Source organism: Brassica oleracea, chromosome C5 (assembly GCF_000695525.1).
Source record: "Brassica oleracea var. oleracea cultivar TO1000 chromosome C5, BOL, whole genome shotgun sequence".
Classification (NCBI taxonomy): Eukaryota; Viridiplantae; Streptophyta; class Magnoliopsida; order Brassicales; family Brassicaceae; genus Brassica; species Brassica oleracea.
This window is the reverse complement of record NC_027752.1, coordinates 40,580,326-40,597,120: the sequence shown is the minus strand read 5'-3', so window position 1 is coordinate 40,597,120 and position 16,795 is coordinate 40,580,326. Positions and strand designations below refer to the sequence as shown.

At 40.3% G+C, this 16,795-nt stretch overlaps 4 protein-coding genes across 5 annotated transcripts; 1 reads left to right on the top strand and 3 right to left on the bottom strand.

Annotated features, from left to right (window-relative positions):
* Positions 1-179: 179 nt before the first annotated feature.
* Positions 180-2,689, bottom strand: LOC106292313 (peroxisomal (S)-2-hydroxy-acid oxidase GLO3-like). Its single transcript, XM_013727913.1, has 12 exons — positions 2,544-2,689; positions 2,312-2,321; positions 2,015-2,157; positions 1,750-1,921; positions 1,581-1,658; positions 1,383-1,507; positions 1,237-1,294; positions 1,094-1,156; positions 945-1,014; positions 771-871; positions 598-702; positions 180-510 (listed from the first exon to the last, which is right to left on the bottom strand). The coding sequence occupies exons 1-12, from the start codon at positions 2,687-2,689 to the stop codon at positions 331-333; spliced, it is 1,251 nt and encodes a 416-aa protein (XP_013583367.1). The 3' UTR covers positions 180-330.
* On the top strand, positions 2,591-4,501 carry LOC106294050. 2 transcript variants are annotated; one of them, XM_013729663.1, is made up of 5 exons: positions 2,591-2,813; positions 2,955-3,316; positions 3,350-3,536; positions 3,619-3,963; positions 4,037-4,501. In XM_013729663.1, the coding sequence occupies exons 1-5, from the start codon at positions 2,706-2,708 to the stop codon at positions 4,310-4,312; spliced, it is 1,278 nt and encodes a 425-aa protein (XP_013585117.1). In that variant the 5' UTR covers positions 2,591-2,705; the 3' UTR covers positions 4,313-4,501. The 2 variants fall into 2 exon arrangements, with proteins under 2 accessions (XP_013585117.1, XP_013585115.1); XM_013729661.1 differs by having other exon boundaries at positions 2,955-3,536.
* LOC106294049 lies at positions 4,408-6,392 on the bottom strand. The gene is made up of 4 exons (XM_013729660.1): positions 5,630-6,392; positions 5,415-5,567; positions 5,230-5,321; positions 4,408-5,141 (listed from the first exon to the last, which is right to left on the bottom strand). Exons 1-4 carry the CDS (start codon positions 6,287-6,289, stop codon positions 4,523-4,525), a joined length of 1,524 nt encoding a protein of 507 aa, XP_013585114.1. The 5' UTR covers positions 6,290-6,392; the 3' UTR covers positions 4,408-4,522.
* A 362-nt stretch (positions 6,393-6,754) lies between these two features.
* LOC106294046 lies at positions 6,755-13,190 on the bottom strand. Its single transcript, XM_013729658.1, has 12 exons — positions 12,789-13,190; positions 12,393-12,494; positions 12,117-12,299; positions 11,919-12,018; positions 11,803-11,833; positions 11,320-11,356; positions 10,986-11,138; positions 9,527-10,557; positions 8,509-9,218; positions 7,402-8,434; positions 7,218-7,286; positions 6,755-7,042 (listed from the first exon to the last, which is right to left on the bottom strand). The coding sequence occupies exons 2-12, from the start codon at positions 12,449-12,451 to the stop codon at positions 6,993-6,995; spliced, it is 3,456 nt and encodes a 1,151-aa protein (XP_013585112.1). The 5' UTR covers positions 12,452-12,494; positions 12,789-13,190; the 3' UTR covers positions 6,755-6,992.
* Positions 13,191-16,795: the final 3,605 nt, after the last annotated feature.

Here is a 16,795-nt window from a genome sequence, read left to right as displayed (position 1 = left end):
ACCTGAACATTAATTCTTAAAGATACCACCCCCATGGATTTTGTTCAGGAAGCAAGTCTCCTACCAGGTCGTCTGAATATAACTTTAGGCAGTACTAGAGATTACGATAAAAATCATGATTGATGATGCCGCTCTTGCCTATCTACTACCCTATGCACTAAACACAACTTTGTAAGAAGGAACAGAACGTAATTCATTATTGTTCACATGTAACATTTTGATCAAGATTTGAGTATATGTCCAGTTGTCCACTGACAGTATTTGATTATTATATGTTCAACTGAATCAGTCTTTGAGAGTTGAGGCCAATCTCTCGGCGCTTTTTGAGGATCAGAGCATAGAGTGAAGTCTCTCATCCTCAGTCCTAACATGGTTTCTGGTGATGTCATGAATGGTGGGACAACCAGAAAGGGCCATAGTTAACTCAAACTCATTCTTTAACATGTCAATCACTTTTTTAACTCCATCCTCACCCTTAGCTACAAGCCCATACACTACAGGCCTCCCTATCTGCATAATCCAAACCAAAATAGCGTCACCTACATCATCACAGATTCACAGTGCAACCTTAAAAAAAGTATACTGTCAAAAACTTACAAGAACAGCTTTTGCTCCTAGTGCCAACGCTTTGAAAACATCTGTTCCACGTCTTATTCCTCCCTCAAGCAAAACCGGAATCCTCCTTCCAACAACATGAACAACCTGCAGTTTCAGAAGAAGACTAGTTTGTTCGTTAAGATTGTTCAAAAGCAAGCTTTGATGGGTTATACCTCTTCCAAAACAGTTATGGTAGCTGGGGAATAGTCAAGCTGGCGAGCCCCATGGTTGGATACAACTATCCCATCTACACCAGCTTCCACAGCCTTTAGAGCTGCATATATCATCCAAAAAGGTCTTTGACATGGCACATGCTATATAACGGAGTATGAGACAATGAACCTTACCGTCTTCACGTGTGAGTATCCCTTTGACCAGTATTTGTAATTTTGTAATAGATCTTAACCATTCAATGTCCTAAGATAAATGCCCACATTGTCATAATTACTCATTACTTTTGTGTTTAGTATTCAAGAACCAGAACAGAGTCATTTACCTTCCAACTAAAGGAAGCATCAAGTCCACGAGAGGCCACGGCTTCCATCCCTGAGCCTTCACTCTGAGAAAAAAGTGTTATCACATCTCAACAACAGGTAAGGTTATATTCTACATGAACCTTTTATTCAAAGCTCTACTCACAGGTCGGAGTTCAGTTGAAAATAAACCTTCAAAGTTCTTCAGCTTTGGTGATATCAATCTAACAAAAAAGCAAGAAAAGTGAAAAAAACATTTAACAAATAAGCAAAGCTCCCAAAAAAGCTTTAAGAGTAGTGGAGAGTGTCAACTTGTTCTTTATATCTGCTTCTCTTCTACCAAGTTTAGGAACATCAACAGTCAAAACTATGGCCTTGAATCCAGCTTTCTCAGCTCTTTTCACCATCTGTGCTGTTACTTCCCGTTGCTTGTACACCTACAAAAGTTATCAGAGCCAACTAAGAACCAAGACCAAGGAAGCAGCTAAAGAATCCAGATTGTGTACTTACATATATTTGAAGAAATTTAACAGTGTTACAACTGGAAGCAACCTCCTCAATGGTGCATGAAGCCATGAATGATACTATCTGAATATTCACAAATAATAAATTTTATTTAATCATTACCTTTTAACTCAAACAGAATGCAAAACATGTAGTCCAATAAACAACTTAGTACCATGATGGTATTACAAGCAGCTGCAGCTTTTGCAGCCGCGGTTTCTCCTTCTGGATGAGCCAACATATGCATTGCTGCTGGAGCAATCATGATTGGAGATGAGATAGGGTAACCCAAGATTCTGGTAGACGTATCTATTTTGCTCACATCAACAAGAACTCTAGGCCTAAACCTGAACATCAACAGCACACAGGGAGCCACTAGGTGGTGTTATAGTGTCACACCCACTAAACCAAAAAAAAAAAAAAAGGATAACTGTTATTACATGATTCTAGTGAAGGCTTCCACGTTTTCCTTGAGAGTGTGTTGATCCTCTGCTCCTCCGCTGTAGAAATCATAGTATATTTTAGGGAGAGCCTGTTTCGCCAGCTCTTGAAACTCATTCACGTTAACAATCTTGATCCATATCTATCTAAGATAAATATCATATCAAAGAAAAGAACTTTGAGAGTCAAATATTCTATTACCAAACATGTATTAATATATTTTAAATGAAATGATTAAAAGCTTGCAAGTAGTAGATAAGATCTAAAGAGCTCTGATAGTAGGAACTAGGAAGTACTCTCACATGTCTGAAGGATTCAGAAAACGAAACTCAGATGCAGAAACATACGTTGGGAACCAAACGAAGGTCAACGCTATTTGTTTTTCAAGTCTTTAGTAAAAGTGGAACTGAAGAACAACAATGTCGGGTAATAATATTCGAACAACGAACATATAAAGCGAACCCTCTAAGTCATCCAGAGTGTTTTCCCTCTCTGTCACTAAAACGACAATGTATCAGCGTATTTTACGATGACGTGGCGTGCTGAGTCAGCAACGCTAAAACACCAAAAAGGCTCAGAAACCGAAGAGCCTCGTTGGCAAAGTTGCAACCTTTTTGTGTATAAAACGGGCACGATCGAGTTGGTATTTGGAACGATTCAGTCAAAGTTACCATCTTCGAGACTGAAACGATGAATAACGGAGAAGGTTGGAGTTCCGGTGGCCGTCGGGGTCCTAGGGGCCGCTCTAACTCCAAGGAGACTTGGCAAATAGTAAACCGTCCAAAAAGCGAAAGTCCGGTAAGTAAACTTGATTGTCGTCTCGTTTATTCTTTTTCCAAGTTGTAATCTTTTTTTAATTGATATTATTAGCCTTTGCTTGCTAGTGTTATGGATCATCACTTTTTTTTTTTTTTTTTATCTTCCTTTTGTAATTTACAGGTTACGGTTGATAGGTCTTTGGATGAATCTTCTGGTAATAGGAGCAGTAGGGGGTCTCGAGGGCGAGGAAGATGTAGAACTGTGCAAGTGTACGTTGAGAAGTCGTCCCAAGTTTCCAATGTGGGAAAGGCAGCTCAAGAAGAAGTAAAGTCCCAAGAGGATGGCTTAGGTTCTACCAAGCAACCTGATGAAGGTGCAGCTTTCAAGTGTTCTGGAGATAACAGTGATCTTTTGCAACCATCTGCTTCACCTGTCTCTAGAGAATGTGAGGGTAGAATGTCTTTTGGTCTAGCGAATAGGATGGAAGATGTTTCGCTCTGTGGCCAGGTGTCTATGTCTTCTACAAGTGATAAGAAGGTTGAGGATCGTGATAGTGCTCATAAGTCTGGTGATGTAGGGAACGCTTGGAATGAAAGCAACACTAGAGTTTTTGATATCTGCCTCGAGAAGAAGGTGTTTTGTCTAAAATCCTCCATCTTGGAACTTAACAGAGAAAAGAGGAGAGCAACCAAGGGGTACCCTGGGATTGTTATTAGACCTGGGATGGTCCTTCTCAAGAACTACTTGTCAATCAACGATCAGGTAACTACCCTCTCTCTCTCTCTCTCTACCTTTTGACATAATGCATTATCTGTGTTTCTTTTGCTTTACAAATTGCTTGTAGGTGATGATTGTGAACAAATGCCGGGAGCTCGGTTTGGGTGAAGGAGGCTTCTATCAACCAGGTTATGGAGATGGAGCATTATTGCATTTGAAGATGATGTGCCTGGGGAGAAACTGGGACCCTCAAACATCTCGATATGGAGATACTCGACCACATGACGGTTCTGTCCCACCTAAAATTCCTTTTGAGTTCAATCAGTTTGTTCAGAAAGCAATCCAAGATTCACAGTCCCTTGTCGCTACAAGCTCAAAGAAGACGAAAGGAGAAGATGAGATACCATGTATGTCACCAGACATCTGTATTGCTAACTTCTACACATCCACTGGGAGACTTGGTCTACATAAGGTTAGTGTTTCAAATAACTTATTCATTCCATAAAAGCTTCTAGTTTATTAGTATTGGCTCTTTGATGTTTCAGGACAAAGATGAGAGTGCAAATTCCATTCAGAAGGGCTTACCTGTTGTATCATTTTCAATTGGAGATTCAGCCGAGTTCGTGTATGGTGATCAGAGGGATTATGACAAGGCAGAGATGGAAGTCTTGGAATCTGGAGATGTTCTACTCTTTGGTGGCAAGTCCAGAAATATCTTTCATGGCGTCAGATCAATTCTCAAAGATACTGCTCCTAAGGTTCTTGTCCAGGAAACAAACCTCCGACCAGGTCGTCTGAATTTGACTTTTAGGCAGTATTAACCCCCACAAAGCTAGAAAACTCTTGTGTGCATCTTGAAGCTGTTTTGGAGTGTCTGAACTTGTTATGTTTCTATTTTCGGTTATATCACAGTGTCTTGGCAATATAACTATCAAGTATCTATTATCACAGTGTCTTTTATATACAATGAATTAGTGCACACAATGTTTACAGCTTAGGTTCTAGTTCAATGTGTAAAGTTATTTCATTGTTCACGAGCTTGTTGATACTGCGATAGCTGATGCAGCTGAATCAACATAAAGTAGCAAGCAAGAGTATATTTTCTTCTTCAACCGTTCTATGTTCTCTAACAAAGAATCATCATCACTAGAGTGGTGATCACTTTTAACTTTGTCCAGCCACTCGTTTGCTTGCTTAAGTTGAGATAAAGTCTCGGCAATGTGATTATCTGGTTCCTCTGCTCGTGATCCTTTGGTTTTACCTTTCTTAACTTGGACACTAGCATGAAACCCAGTATCTATTGCCTCTTCCAAGAATCTCATAAACCAGCTTCTTGTTTCTTGTGTCATAGTGTCTCTCATTGCTTTTATCTCTTTTGTACCGTTCCCTGTGACCCACTCTAGCTTCTCGGCTTCTGTTAGAGTTTTTGAAGACTTTGTTGTGGCTCTGCTTGATGCTAGACTCGCTCTTTTGCTCAGCTTCTCAGGTTCAGTACATACTGGATGAATATTCAAAAGCTGGAGTGGTTTCTCTTTCGATGGTGCAGCTGTGAGCTGTGCTTGGTCAAGTAGACTCTGGAGGTTGAAGAAGCTTCTGAGAGAGGTATGTGGATTCTTTGGTGAAGCACTTGAGCTGAGATCAGCAAACATACTGCAAAAAAAAAAAAAATCATTGTTTCTTTTATTAGGAACTTTCACAAGACTACTTGCCTTAGATTCTATTCAAGAATGGTACTTACTTGATACACTTGAGAAGATGTGAAGCAGCCAATGCATCTCTTTGTGCTTCTGCAGCAAGCAGAACAGCAATATTTCTCCTCCTCAGCATTCCCTTTAGGGATTAAAAGAGATTACAGGTGATGAGCATAGTGGTTTGGTCATAAAGAATAAAAGAGGAGAGATACAGAGATCATTTAGAGCGTACTTTACCCATTTTTGTTAGATTAGCAGGCAGAGATCTCCATGATGCATCCTCAGAAGAATTACTCTTCCTGTTTATATGATTTATCTTTTGTTCTGCCTTCGTTGGAGCTGTCGCAGGCCGAGACTGAGACTGTGGAGGACAAGCTTGACGTACCTACGAATCACATATATGTTAATCATCAAGACCTGTGCGACTCATATTATAAGAACACACACCTGATCTTTATGCTCCCTTTGCTTGCCCTTAGCCAAACCACCAACTCTCTTACTCGCCTTCACTGATCCAGCCTCGCTCTCATTGTTGCTACCACCACTACTCGAGTCTGATCCACTCACCCTTGCGTTTGAAACGCCTTGCATATATCTTGACGCCACGCCTGTTTTCTCCTCCTTGATTACAAAATCTTGACGCCTTCTTAGACTCTCCACCGCGTTTGATCTCGCACCATCCTTCTTCTGTTTGTGATTATCTTCTTGCATAGGTGGTGTTGTTGTTGTCTCGGTGGGAACCAACATCTGCATCAAATCTTTGGGGTTTCCTACAAAAGGATGGCGTCCAGAGATGGGTCTAACTCCCACCATCACAGGAACAGGCGTCCCAGGTTCGAGCTTATCGACGTAGAAGAACTGTCCCAGTCCCAGTTTGTTGTTCAAGATGAGTTCGTTGTCTTCGTTTCTCAACGAGACGTATGTGGAGTGAGAAGAATCCGAGACTTTGATGAAGAAGCCTTGGTTGGGCCAAAGCTCCGAGCCGGCTAAAGCAGGGACAATGCTGATCACCTGCAGAAGAACAGACCGGTATTCTCCTCGGACTTTGATGTTTGTGTTCATTGTCTGGAGAAGCTTGATCAACACTCTAGGCGTAAGAGAAGCCATTTCTTTGAAACAGTGTTGATAAATTGAATGTTACAGACAGAGAGAATAAAGAAAAAAAGGTTTCTGTATCTTTTTTTCTTTTTCCAACTTTGCATGGAAGGTAAGTAAACATCATCATCTTTCACTTGGCTTTGAAGTCATGTGAGCATGTTAGGGTCATGAGGACTTCTTATCCCATTCATTCTTTACTTTTTCAAGTGAATGACTAATCTACCCTTGATGAAGTAAGGGGGGTGAGGTTAGGAGAGGGGCTTTTTGGGGATTTCTGATTGGACTTCAACTTTGATCTCACGTCACTTTCCGAGGAAGATGGAGGAAGGTGGGAGAAGGTGAGAATATACCTTCATTGCCTCACTTTTACGTGTTGATCACAAACAAAGATTATTCACAAGTAAAAGACATGTTTTGTTTTTTGGAAACTATCGTATTACCAACTTTATTTATTGATTTTGTATACCATTACCATCCTTTTATTTTGTTTGTACTACCAAAATCACATTGATACCAAACCGATAAAGACATGTTTTCAGGTTTGATACAATTTACAAATGTAGGCTCAAAACCACTATCACATACATAGGATGATATATTGAATAAAGGAGAAACTATTCTCAATGATACATTCGCCCGAAAACAAAAAAGCACATAGAATCCTTTTTATCTTTTCATTCGCTTGGATCCTATGAACCTTTGTGTTTCGAAATCATTTCCCCTTGCTTCGAAAATTGGAGAGTGAAAAGAATGACCTTGGTGCTGCAGTAAACATGATGTTTTAAGGGAGTTAAAAAACGTATAGCTAACAATCTAGCCAGCTTAGCTATATGTTTAGATTCTATGGTGCTTTATAATATACTTTCAATCTTTTAGATTCCATGGAGAGAAAGAATGGTTATAAAATTTTCTAGAATAGAACACAAAGATTGATTACCTTTTACAGAAGCTCCAGACATCTGATCCTCCTTCAGTTTAAAGCTCAATGGTGCGCTAGTGGTTCGTGCTGACGATATTTACATAAATGTTAGATCAACATGAATCATATCAAGATGAAGAAAAATGAGCTAAGCCTTTGATAACTCTAGATTGATGTATTCTTCTACAGCTGAGGTTGTTACCTTGTTCATTGAATAGCTCACTCTCGTTGAAGCTATCATCAGAGGGCTGAGTTTGTAAGAATCTCGACTTTCTCAAGTCTTCTGATGATCTATACGCGAGATCTTTTCCATCTTCGGTATCATCATCCCCTTCAGAGGTCGTAGCGGATATCCAGTCAGCCAAATTCTCAGCCGCACGGTTCTTCCTTCCAAAGTTCAAAAGCCTTTTCAACCCTTTCGTCACATCTTGTTTATTCTCAGCAGCTCCCCATTTCTTTCTCATTTGAGTTGTATCATTCTCTGTGTGGCTAAGGCTCCAGAAAGTAGGACTGTCCACTGGAGAGTCCACTGAAGCATCAAGCTCAGATGCCTCGTTTTGATACTGCTGCTGCTTCACTCGTGCATCCAGAAACGAACCGATGGTTTGGTGATGCCTAGAAGCTATAGGTAACTCAGCGTTTGAACCAGGGTCAAGCTGAGAAGCTATAGATTCACCATCTTCAAAGTCTTGACTAAGTCTTGACTTCTCGTTTTCTGCGTCAGTAAAAGCTTCAGCTTCTGTGTCATCACCAAGCACATCTTCCACCTCCTCTTTCTCCATTTCGTCTGATGCATCGGATCCTTCTGAAGCCTTTCTCCCGCTTTGCTCTTGCTCAAGATTCAGAGGTACAGAAACAGCATCATCCTCTGGAGCAGCAGCTTCAGCAGCAACTTTTCTGAAGTTTGTCGGCCTTCTCAGCTTCTCTTCTTCAGTTATTACAGCCTTCGGTCTCACGGAGCTTCTCGCCTGTGAGCGGACACCATTTCTCCCAACTCCTGAGGATGGTTGCTTCATGCCTTCCTTCTTGAACTCGGCGAAGTTAGGGACTGACTGTGCAAGAAGCTTGTCTTGTCCTCTCCGCCTAGCGGAACTGGGTGTAGACACTTTGGCTGCAGAGCGTGAAGCTGATGTAGTAATGGTTCGAGAAGTGTTTTTGTTTTGTTGTAGCTTCGTATTCTGTGTGCTCCTGGAAACATCTTCCTCTTCTTCACTCTGGAATGAGCTAATTGGATGCTGTCAAGACATAACATGAAGTAGTTTTAGCAAACCACAGGTAAACTCTCAAAAAGAAGAATATGACGTTATACCTGATCCTGTCTAGCACTAAGCCTAGAGTTGAAGTACACAAGCTTCTCTGCACGTCTAGCATCTGAGTCACGTCTTGCAGTAGACTGAGAAAACTTGGTTTTCATCTCAGCGTTACTGCGATCAAGTACATCTTGCATCACCTTCAACTTGGCTTCCTTCTCGGTCCTTCTTGAACTCCAGTCTTCCTTCAGCTTGGCGTCTCTCTTCTGCATATACTCCTCATAGAACTTTCCTCTAGAGCTATCTGAAAAGCTGATTTCTGGAAGTTTTTGCCTTGTGGTGTCTCCATAGTCACTGTTAGCAACCGCCTTCACAGTTGGTGGAGTTTTGAACTTGTCTTCATCATTTGAACTTGTGATTAGATCCTCTGCTACAGGTCTTCTGAGCTGTGACGTCACAGCTTGTTCACTCGGCTTTACAGGCTTGCCTCTACGGACAGAACTGGATTGATCCCCGGGGACACGGAGCATGTGTTCAGCAAATAGCTTTTCAAGCTCGTTTGCTTTCACTTTCAATTCATCATTCAGCTCTTGACTTCCCTTAGAGGCTCTGGCCCTTTGAACTTGCTCTGCCGGGGACATTTGGTTCAAAGTATCACTCTCTGAGATGTCTGACACACTAATATTAATGGCTGAAGGTGGCTTTTTATTTACATCGGCAGAACCAGTTTCAGCCCTTCTACCATGTGGTCTTCTCATCTGTTCAGTACCTAAAAGACAATGGTGCAAGAAAATAATCTTAAGATTGGTGAATTTCCCTTTTTGTATAAGTCAGGATAGTAAGAGAATCTACAAGTATAGAAAAGAATATAGGTACATTGTCACATTGAGAGTTAGTCCTTATCCTTTTCTCAGACAGCTGTTTAATAATAATAAATAATTAAGAAAATATAATACTTCTACGGTCATGATAATTTTCAAGCATTAGAAAAACAAACCAAAGAATATAACCATATATAGTAAGTAGTGCATGATGGTTAGGATGCATAAAAAGAGATGGAAGAATAACTTTACTAACCTCCATAGAGTTGTGTCTTTCCCTGGCGATCCTCAGCTGGTGGTGATTGCCTAGTAGCTGAAGATTCTCTCCTAGGAGACTCCGCAGTTCCTCCATTGCTCCGAACACTAGTGAGACTAGATTCAGTACCACTTAACTGATGTAATGTAGACAATGAATGACTCCGAGGATCTCTAAACTGTATTTGATCCTGCTTATCTGATTCAAAATCTCCAATTTTGTTATTGGACTCATCATCTATATTTGCATTCCCTGAGTAATCCAAAGGCACCTTCAAGTCTACCTCCTTGTCTTTCCGTAAGAAAGGAGAGCTTGATTTATGGGACTCTACTTTATCCGTTCCCATGTCACCAGTACTGTTGGAACTACATTCATCTTCATTCTTATGAGGATTCTCAGTATGACTCAACCCGTTATGCTCTCTTTTATTGCATCCAACAGATTGTTTTGAAGATATACCACCACTTCCATCTTTGGACACTGATGACGACGAGGGACTATCACCAGCCACATCCTTCCTATCATTTCCCAAATCAATGCTCATGTCACTAGCACCACTCCATCTCCGTACCACAGCTTTTTCCACCCCTGCGGAAGATGATAAATCAGAAGAGAGCCTTTTCAGATCAGTGGGTTTCACCACCACAGCTGTTTTCCCTCCAGAGTTTTCTTTCTGCTTGTTTTCAAATAGGTTGATCCTCTCCTGCACACTGAGCCGTCTCGTTAGTTGCCTAGTCTGGCTTGCTAATGGCTCGTTTTGCACAGGAGTTTTTTCCTCTTCTTCATCCTTTTCACCATGACTACTCTGTGGCATAAGCTTTGCTTCTTGCTGGGAGTATCTGGTCGCTGTTACACTTTTCTCTTCCATACCACTTCCCAGGTTTTTGGATGGATCTTCAGTGGGATCATCAATTGACATATCAGATTCCCATGACGAACGTATAGCTTCTTGTTCCTGATTGAACAACCTCCAAGAGCTCATAAGCTCTGGCCTTCTCTGGCAAACTGCTATAAACTTGGTGCATGCGTCACTGCGATTAAGTATAGCAGACCAAACATGATCAGAGTGCACATAACAGATAGTTAACTGAGTTGAAAGCCAAAATATATTTTGGAAGTCTATGAATTAGAAATGCATAATTCTAAAAAAGTGAGATAATCCATCAGGTTAAATATTGGCAACCCCACAAAGAAAAAATGAGATTGAATTTTTTAGTACAGTTAGGCATCTTAGTCCTTTATAATCATGATCATCCACCTACCAGTAGTTCTCATGTCTACATCAGACCAAACCTACCTAAATTAGAGCATGATGGGTTTCTGTTTAAGGAAAAAATTTAAACATAAATCATATAGGCGACTATGTAAACATGTGGTTATGGTGATTATAGACGAACTATGTGTTATCACAAAGGTCCAAAGACGTGGAAAATAATATAGAGGATATCTTAATACTTACTTCAAGCGACTGGCTCCAAATCGATCAGCAAATTGAGTAAGTTCGGGGACAGTGATTGGGTTAAAACCAGCAGCAGAAGCACGATTACAAGCAGTTTCCAAGTCCTGTCTAACTGCTGCAAGCCGTAAATCAATAGCTCTCAGTAGCTCCTTCCTGGTAACGCAGAAAAGGAGAAAGATTCATTTTAAGACATTCAAAATAAAACAACTTTTGGACAGGTAACGGAAAATAAAACAACTTTTGGACAGGTAACGGAACAACAATTAATAGGTGATTTGGCTAAATATTCATAGTTCTATGAAAAGTAAATAAGCATGAAAGGTTGGGATTTTACTTTGTCACATCAGCCGCTGGTGTAGTTTCTGTGCCATCTGAACCAAGAAAGTTTTAGCCAGATTATGCCAAAGCAAGAAAGAAACGACTTAACATGAAGTTAAATATATATGATGGACATGTATGGGCAAACAGAAAACGACATAATGCCTTCAGATTCTAAATATAGAAAACGACATAAAGCATTCAAATCCTAAATGTCACTCTGGTGCCACTCATAAGGTGCTTTTCTCATATTTGGCAGTAAGATTGCTAGCTGCAACGCATTGATTTTAGAGGCGTGCATACTGTAAACTCAGCCAGTATAACAGTCTATTAAAAAAGGGGGGCAGTGATGGTCTATATAAGATACCATTATAGCGTCCGTGAATGACTTAACAGCATCTCACAGTTCACTTCACACACTTTTATCACTAACCGTCACTGTAACCAAGTTCTTAGAGCCAATGCAGAATCTGCCATGGACAGAATATAAAATGAATACCTTTTGCACCAGATCGCTGGTCACCAGTCCCCTAAAGCAAGATATGATCAAAATCAATACGAGCACTAAAGTTAACACATTCATTAGCTAACTTGAAATTAAAAGCGGTGAAGTACCTCGCCGTATATTTTACGGGCAGCCTCTAACTGAGACATTTCCTCATCCAAAGCGCTAACCAATTCCAGAACCTCTGGGGTACTAACAAAGCGTACAAACCTATTAACAGGCGCAGGCACAAGGGTAAATTAGCAATGATCTCTACTCCACTAAAACTAGTACACATCTCTCGTTCAAAAAGAAAAAGGAATCTAAACCTCTCGAGCGTCGCTTTAGTAAACCAAGTTCCAGCATTTTTGCTGCTCTCAACTTGTAGCCTTATAGACAGAGCTTCCCTGGCCACCTGCTCTTCAGCGACTTTCAAATGAGCAACAAACGGTTTGACCAGTCCAGAAGCAATCTTCTCAGTATACCCCGCAGTAGAGACAAACAATTCACATCTGTTAGGAAAGAAATAACATAGCAAGCATGTTAAAAACAGTAAAGACTAACAACATTACAAGACAAAAGAAGGAACCATCTCCAGTAATTACCTTGACCGCTTTGGGGAGAGTTGGAAGAGAGCATAGTCAAGAGGTATTGATGGTCTCATCTTCTCCCTCTTTCGCCAATAAAAAAATCACCAAAGTCCTCCCCTTTAACATACCCAACAAAGGAAAAGGAAAAGTAAAGACAGAATCAGAAGCTTAAATGCTATAGTGGAAACTGAAGCGTGCAGAGAGAAACGGATCCATTCAATACAAGAAGAGTGGAATGCATAGGAAGCAATGTTCAACTTTAAGAGTCCACATTACAATAATAGAAACCCCCACAAAGTTGACAAAACACGACATAGATCTGGTTCCGATCATGAAGAAAAAAAAAAAAGATGAGATCTTCACATCCAAAACAGGAACTTTTAAGTGAAGTCGTACTCGGATCAGCCTTACCTGAGGGTAGTACAAGGAAGGAAACAAAAAAAAAGAGAGATCTTGGGGGGTCTCTTTCCGATTCAAATTCGCTATCAACAATGTCTCTTTCTCTGCTGTCTATTATTGGCTTCTTAAAAAAAGCCCTAACAATGGCGGCGATTGCTTTGTTTTATCTGCTCTTCTTCACTCTTCTCCCCCTCCAAACTCTTTTAACAAAATGGTGTTACTGTCTGAACAACCCTTTTTGTTCTTTAGTTGCTTCTGAGTGGATTTGATATCTCTCCCATTTGTCTCTCTTTTGTTTAAAAACTACTTTTGGAGCGAGAAAGTAGATTCAGAAGAGAGAGAAGGCGTTGTTCAGACAGCAAATCACCATTTTTGTTGACGAGACCGAACACACTCAAGTAGCCTATACCGTGAGAACAAACAAATAAAAAAAAAAAGAAAGAGAAGTAATTTGTAGAGCGTAAATTTTCAAATTTTAAATTAAAAGAAAGTCGGCAGTATAATGCGAAATCCCGGATATAGGACTCTCCATTTTACCAATTTACCCTTCGTTTTAAGGCTTTCAAAGAGGAAAAAGATTAAAGTTTCTACATAAATAAGAGTGATTTATTTTCTACATTATATGAAGCATATAAATTTCTTACAAATAAAGGGGTAAGTGAGGGGAATATTGTTACTTTACCTTTTAGATCCAACCAAATTTAATGTTGACAGTAACAACACATTGATTTGAACTAGGAACTTTCTCTCTCTCTTCGCACCGTTCATCTTCTCCTACTTGTCTCCTTAAGCTTTCTGCATTTTCATGGTTTTTCAGCACTGACGTCGATCCTAACCTCTTGTTTTATTTCATACTTGCTTCTCTGATACTCGGTGTGTGACTGTGCTTCCGTTTTTGAAAGAGATATGCATCAACCAAGTCGACTTATACTTTCAGATCTGGTGTGGATTCTCTCATAAAAGTCTCTGATCTGTTGATTTACGGTGTAGCCTAGCTACAAAAACTTTTATCCTCGAATCTCATTCTAGATCTAATTAGTTTTGTTGATTTTGTGTTTCTCCTTGGCTACTGTGTGGTTTCTCTTGCAGATGTTGTCTTTTCGGTTGGGGTTTGCTATGGATTCCGCATCCATTCTTTTGCCATTCATGGCATGCGGTCGTTTTTCGGATTAGGTGGACTTCGCTCTTAGTTGTTCGGTTCAGATTTTGTGGAGATCTTGTCTTATGTGGCTTCACACCTAGGCGTTCAACGTGACTCAGCCGCTTCGGGAGTGATTAGTGGAATCAAAGTGATTCTCGCTAGCCGGTTTATGTAGTTCTTGTTACTTAGTTCTGGAGGTGTATCCTCGTTGTGATAGGAGGAAGTGGCTTTTCGGTGGTATGTCCGAGGACATTCCCGTTAAGCAGTTTCATGGATTTAACTAAATGGTTAGCGAATATTTGTACTTTACCTTTTAGATCCAACCAAATTTAATGTTGACAGTAACAACACAATGATTTGAACTAGGAATTTTCTCTCTCTCTTCGCAGTGTTCATCTTCTCCTTCTTGTTTTTTTAAGCTTTCTGTGTTTTCATGGAGGACCAGCGTGTGATGGCTTTTTCAGCACTGGCGTCGGTCCTAACCTTTTGTTTTATTTCATACTTGCTTCTCTGAAACTCGGTGTGTGACTGTGCTTCCGTTTTTGAAAGAGATATGCATCAACCAAGTCGATTTATACTTTCAGATCTAGTGTGGATTCTCTCATAAAAGTCTATGATCTGTTGATTTACGGTGTAGCCTAGCTACAAAAAATTTTATCCTTGAATCTCATTCTAGATATGATTAGTTCTGTTGATTTTGTGTTTCTCCTTGGCTACTGTGTGGTTTCCTCTTGCAGATGTTGTCTTTTCGGTTGGGGTTTGCTATGGATTCCACATCCATTCTTTTGCCATTCATGGCCTGCGGTCGTTTGTCAGATTAGGTGGACTTCGCTCTTAATTGTTCGGTTCAGATCTTGTGGAGATCTTGTCTTATGTGGCTTCATACCTAGGCATTCAACGTGACTCAGCCGCTTCGGGAGTGATTAGTGGAATCAAAGTGATTCTCGCTTGCTGGTTTATGTAGTTCTTGTTACTTAATTCTGGAGGTGTATCTTCGTTGTGCTAGGAGGAAGTGGCTTTTCGGTGGTATGTCCGAGGACATTTCCGTTAAGCAGTTTCATGGATTTAATTAAATGGTTAGCGAATATTGGTACTTTACCTTTTGAATCCAACCAAATTTAGTGTTGGCAGTAACATCACAATGATTTGAACTAGGAATTTTCTCTTTTTTTGCAGTGTTCATCTTCTCCTTCTTGTTTTTTTTAAGCTTTCTGCGTTTTCAGAGAGGACCAGCGTGTGATGGCTTTTTCAGCACTAGCGTCAGTCCTAACCTTTTCTTTTATTTCATACTTGCTTCTCTGATACTCGGTGTGTGTCTGTGCTTCCGTTTTTGAAAGAGATACGCATCAACCAAGTCGACTTATACTTTCAGATGTGGTGTGGATTCTCTCATCAAAGTCTCTGATCTGTTGATTTACGGTGTAGCGTAGCTACAAAAACTTTTATCCTCGAATCTCATTCTAGACCTGATTAGTTCTGTTGATTTTGTGTTTCTCCTTTGCTACTGTGTGGTTTCCTCTTGCAGATGTTGTCTTTTTGGTTGGGGTTTGCTATGGATTCCGCATCCATTCTCTTGCCATTCATGGCCTGCGGTTGTTTGTCGGATTAGGTGGACTTCGCTCTTAGTTGTTCGGTTCAAATCTTGTGGAGATTTTGTCTTATGTGGCTTCATACCTAGGCGTTCAACGTGACTCAGCCGCTTCGGGAGTGATTAGTGGAATCAAAGTGATTCTCGCTTGCCGGTTTATGTAGTTCTTGTTTCTTAGTTCTGGAGGTTTATCCTCGTTGTGCTAGGAGGAAGTGGCTTTTCGGTGGTATGTCCGAGGACATTTCCGTTAAGCAGTTTTATGGATTTAACTAAATGGTTAGCGAATATTAGTACTTTACCTTTTAGATCCAACCAAATTTAATGTTGACAGTAACAACACAATGATTTGAACTATGAATTTTCTCTCTATCTCTTCGCAATGTTCATCTTCTCCTTCTTGTTTTTTTAAGCTTTCTGCGTTTTCATGAAGGACCAGTGTGTGATGGCTTTTTCAGCACTGGCGTCGGTCCTAAGCTCTTGTTTTATTTCATACTTGCTTCTCTGATACTCGGTGTGTGATTGTGCTTCCGTTTTTGAAAGAGATATGCATCAACCAAGTCGACTTATACTTTCAGATCTGGTGTGGATTCTCTCATAAAAGTTTCGGATCTGTTGATTTACAGTGTAGTCTAGCTACAAAAACTTTTATCCTTGAATTTCATTCTAGATATGATTAGTTATGTTGATTTTGTGTTTCTCCTTGGCTACTGTGTGGTTTCCTCTTGCAGATGTTGCCTTTTCGGTTGGGGATTGCTATGGATTCCGCATCCATTCTTTTGCCATTCATGGCCTGCGGTTGTTTGTCGGATTAGGTGGACTTCGCTCTTTGTTGTTCGGTTCAGATCTTGTGGAGATCATGTCTTATGTGGCTTCATACCTAGGTGTTCAACAGTTTGTTTGACTCAGCCGCTTCCGGAAGTGATTAGTGGAATCAAAGTGATTCTCATATGCCGGTTTATGAAGTTCTTGTTACTTAGTTTTTGAGGTGTATCCTCGTTGTGCTAGAAGAAAGTGGCTTTTCGGTGGTATGGCCGAGGACATTCCCATTAAACAGTTTCATGGATTTTCTAGAAGTCAGATATGTCTGTGAGTGTTGATTATCGTTGGTTGTTTGGAAGTTAGTTGCTTTGTTTAAAGTTGTTGTTGTAAGCTCCATGGTTTGTATTCTTTTAGGCTAATGCTTCCCCTTTGTAGGATTTCGTTTTTGGAGATAGTTTGTTGTCCGCCAGCCTAGCTAACCACAGATAGTAACTTCATCCGTTGGTTTTGTATTTCATGTAATTGTATTTC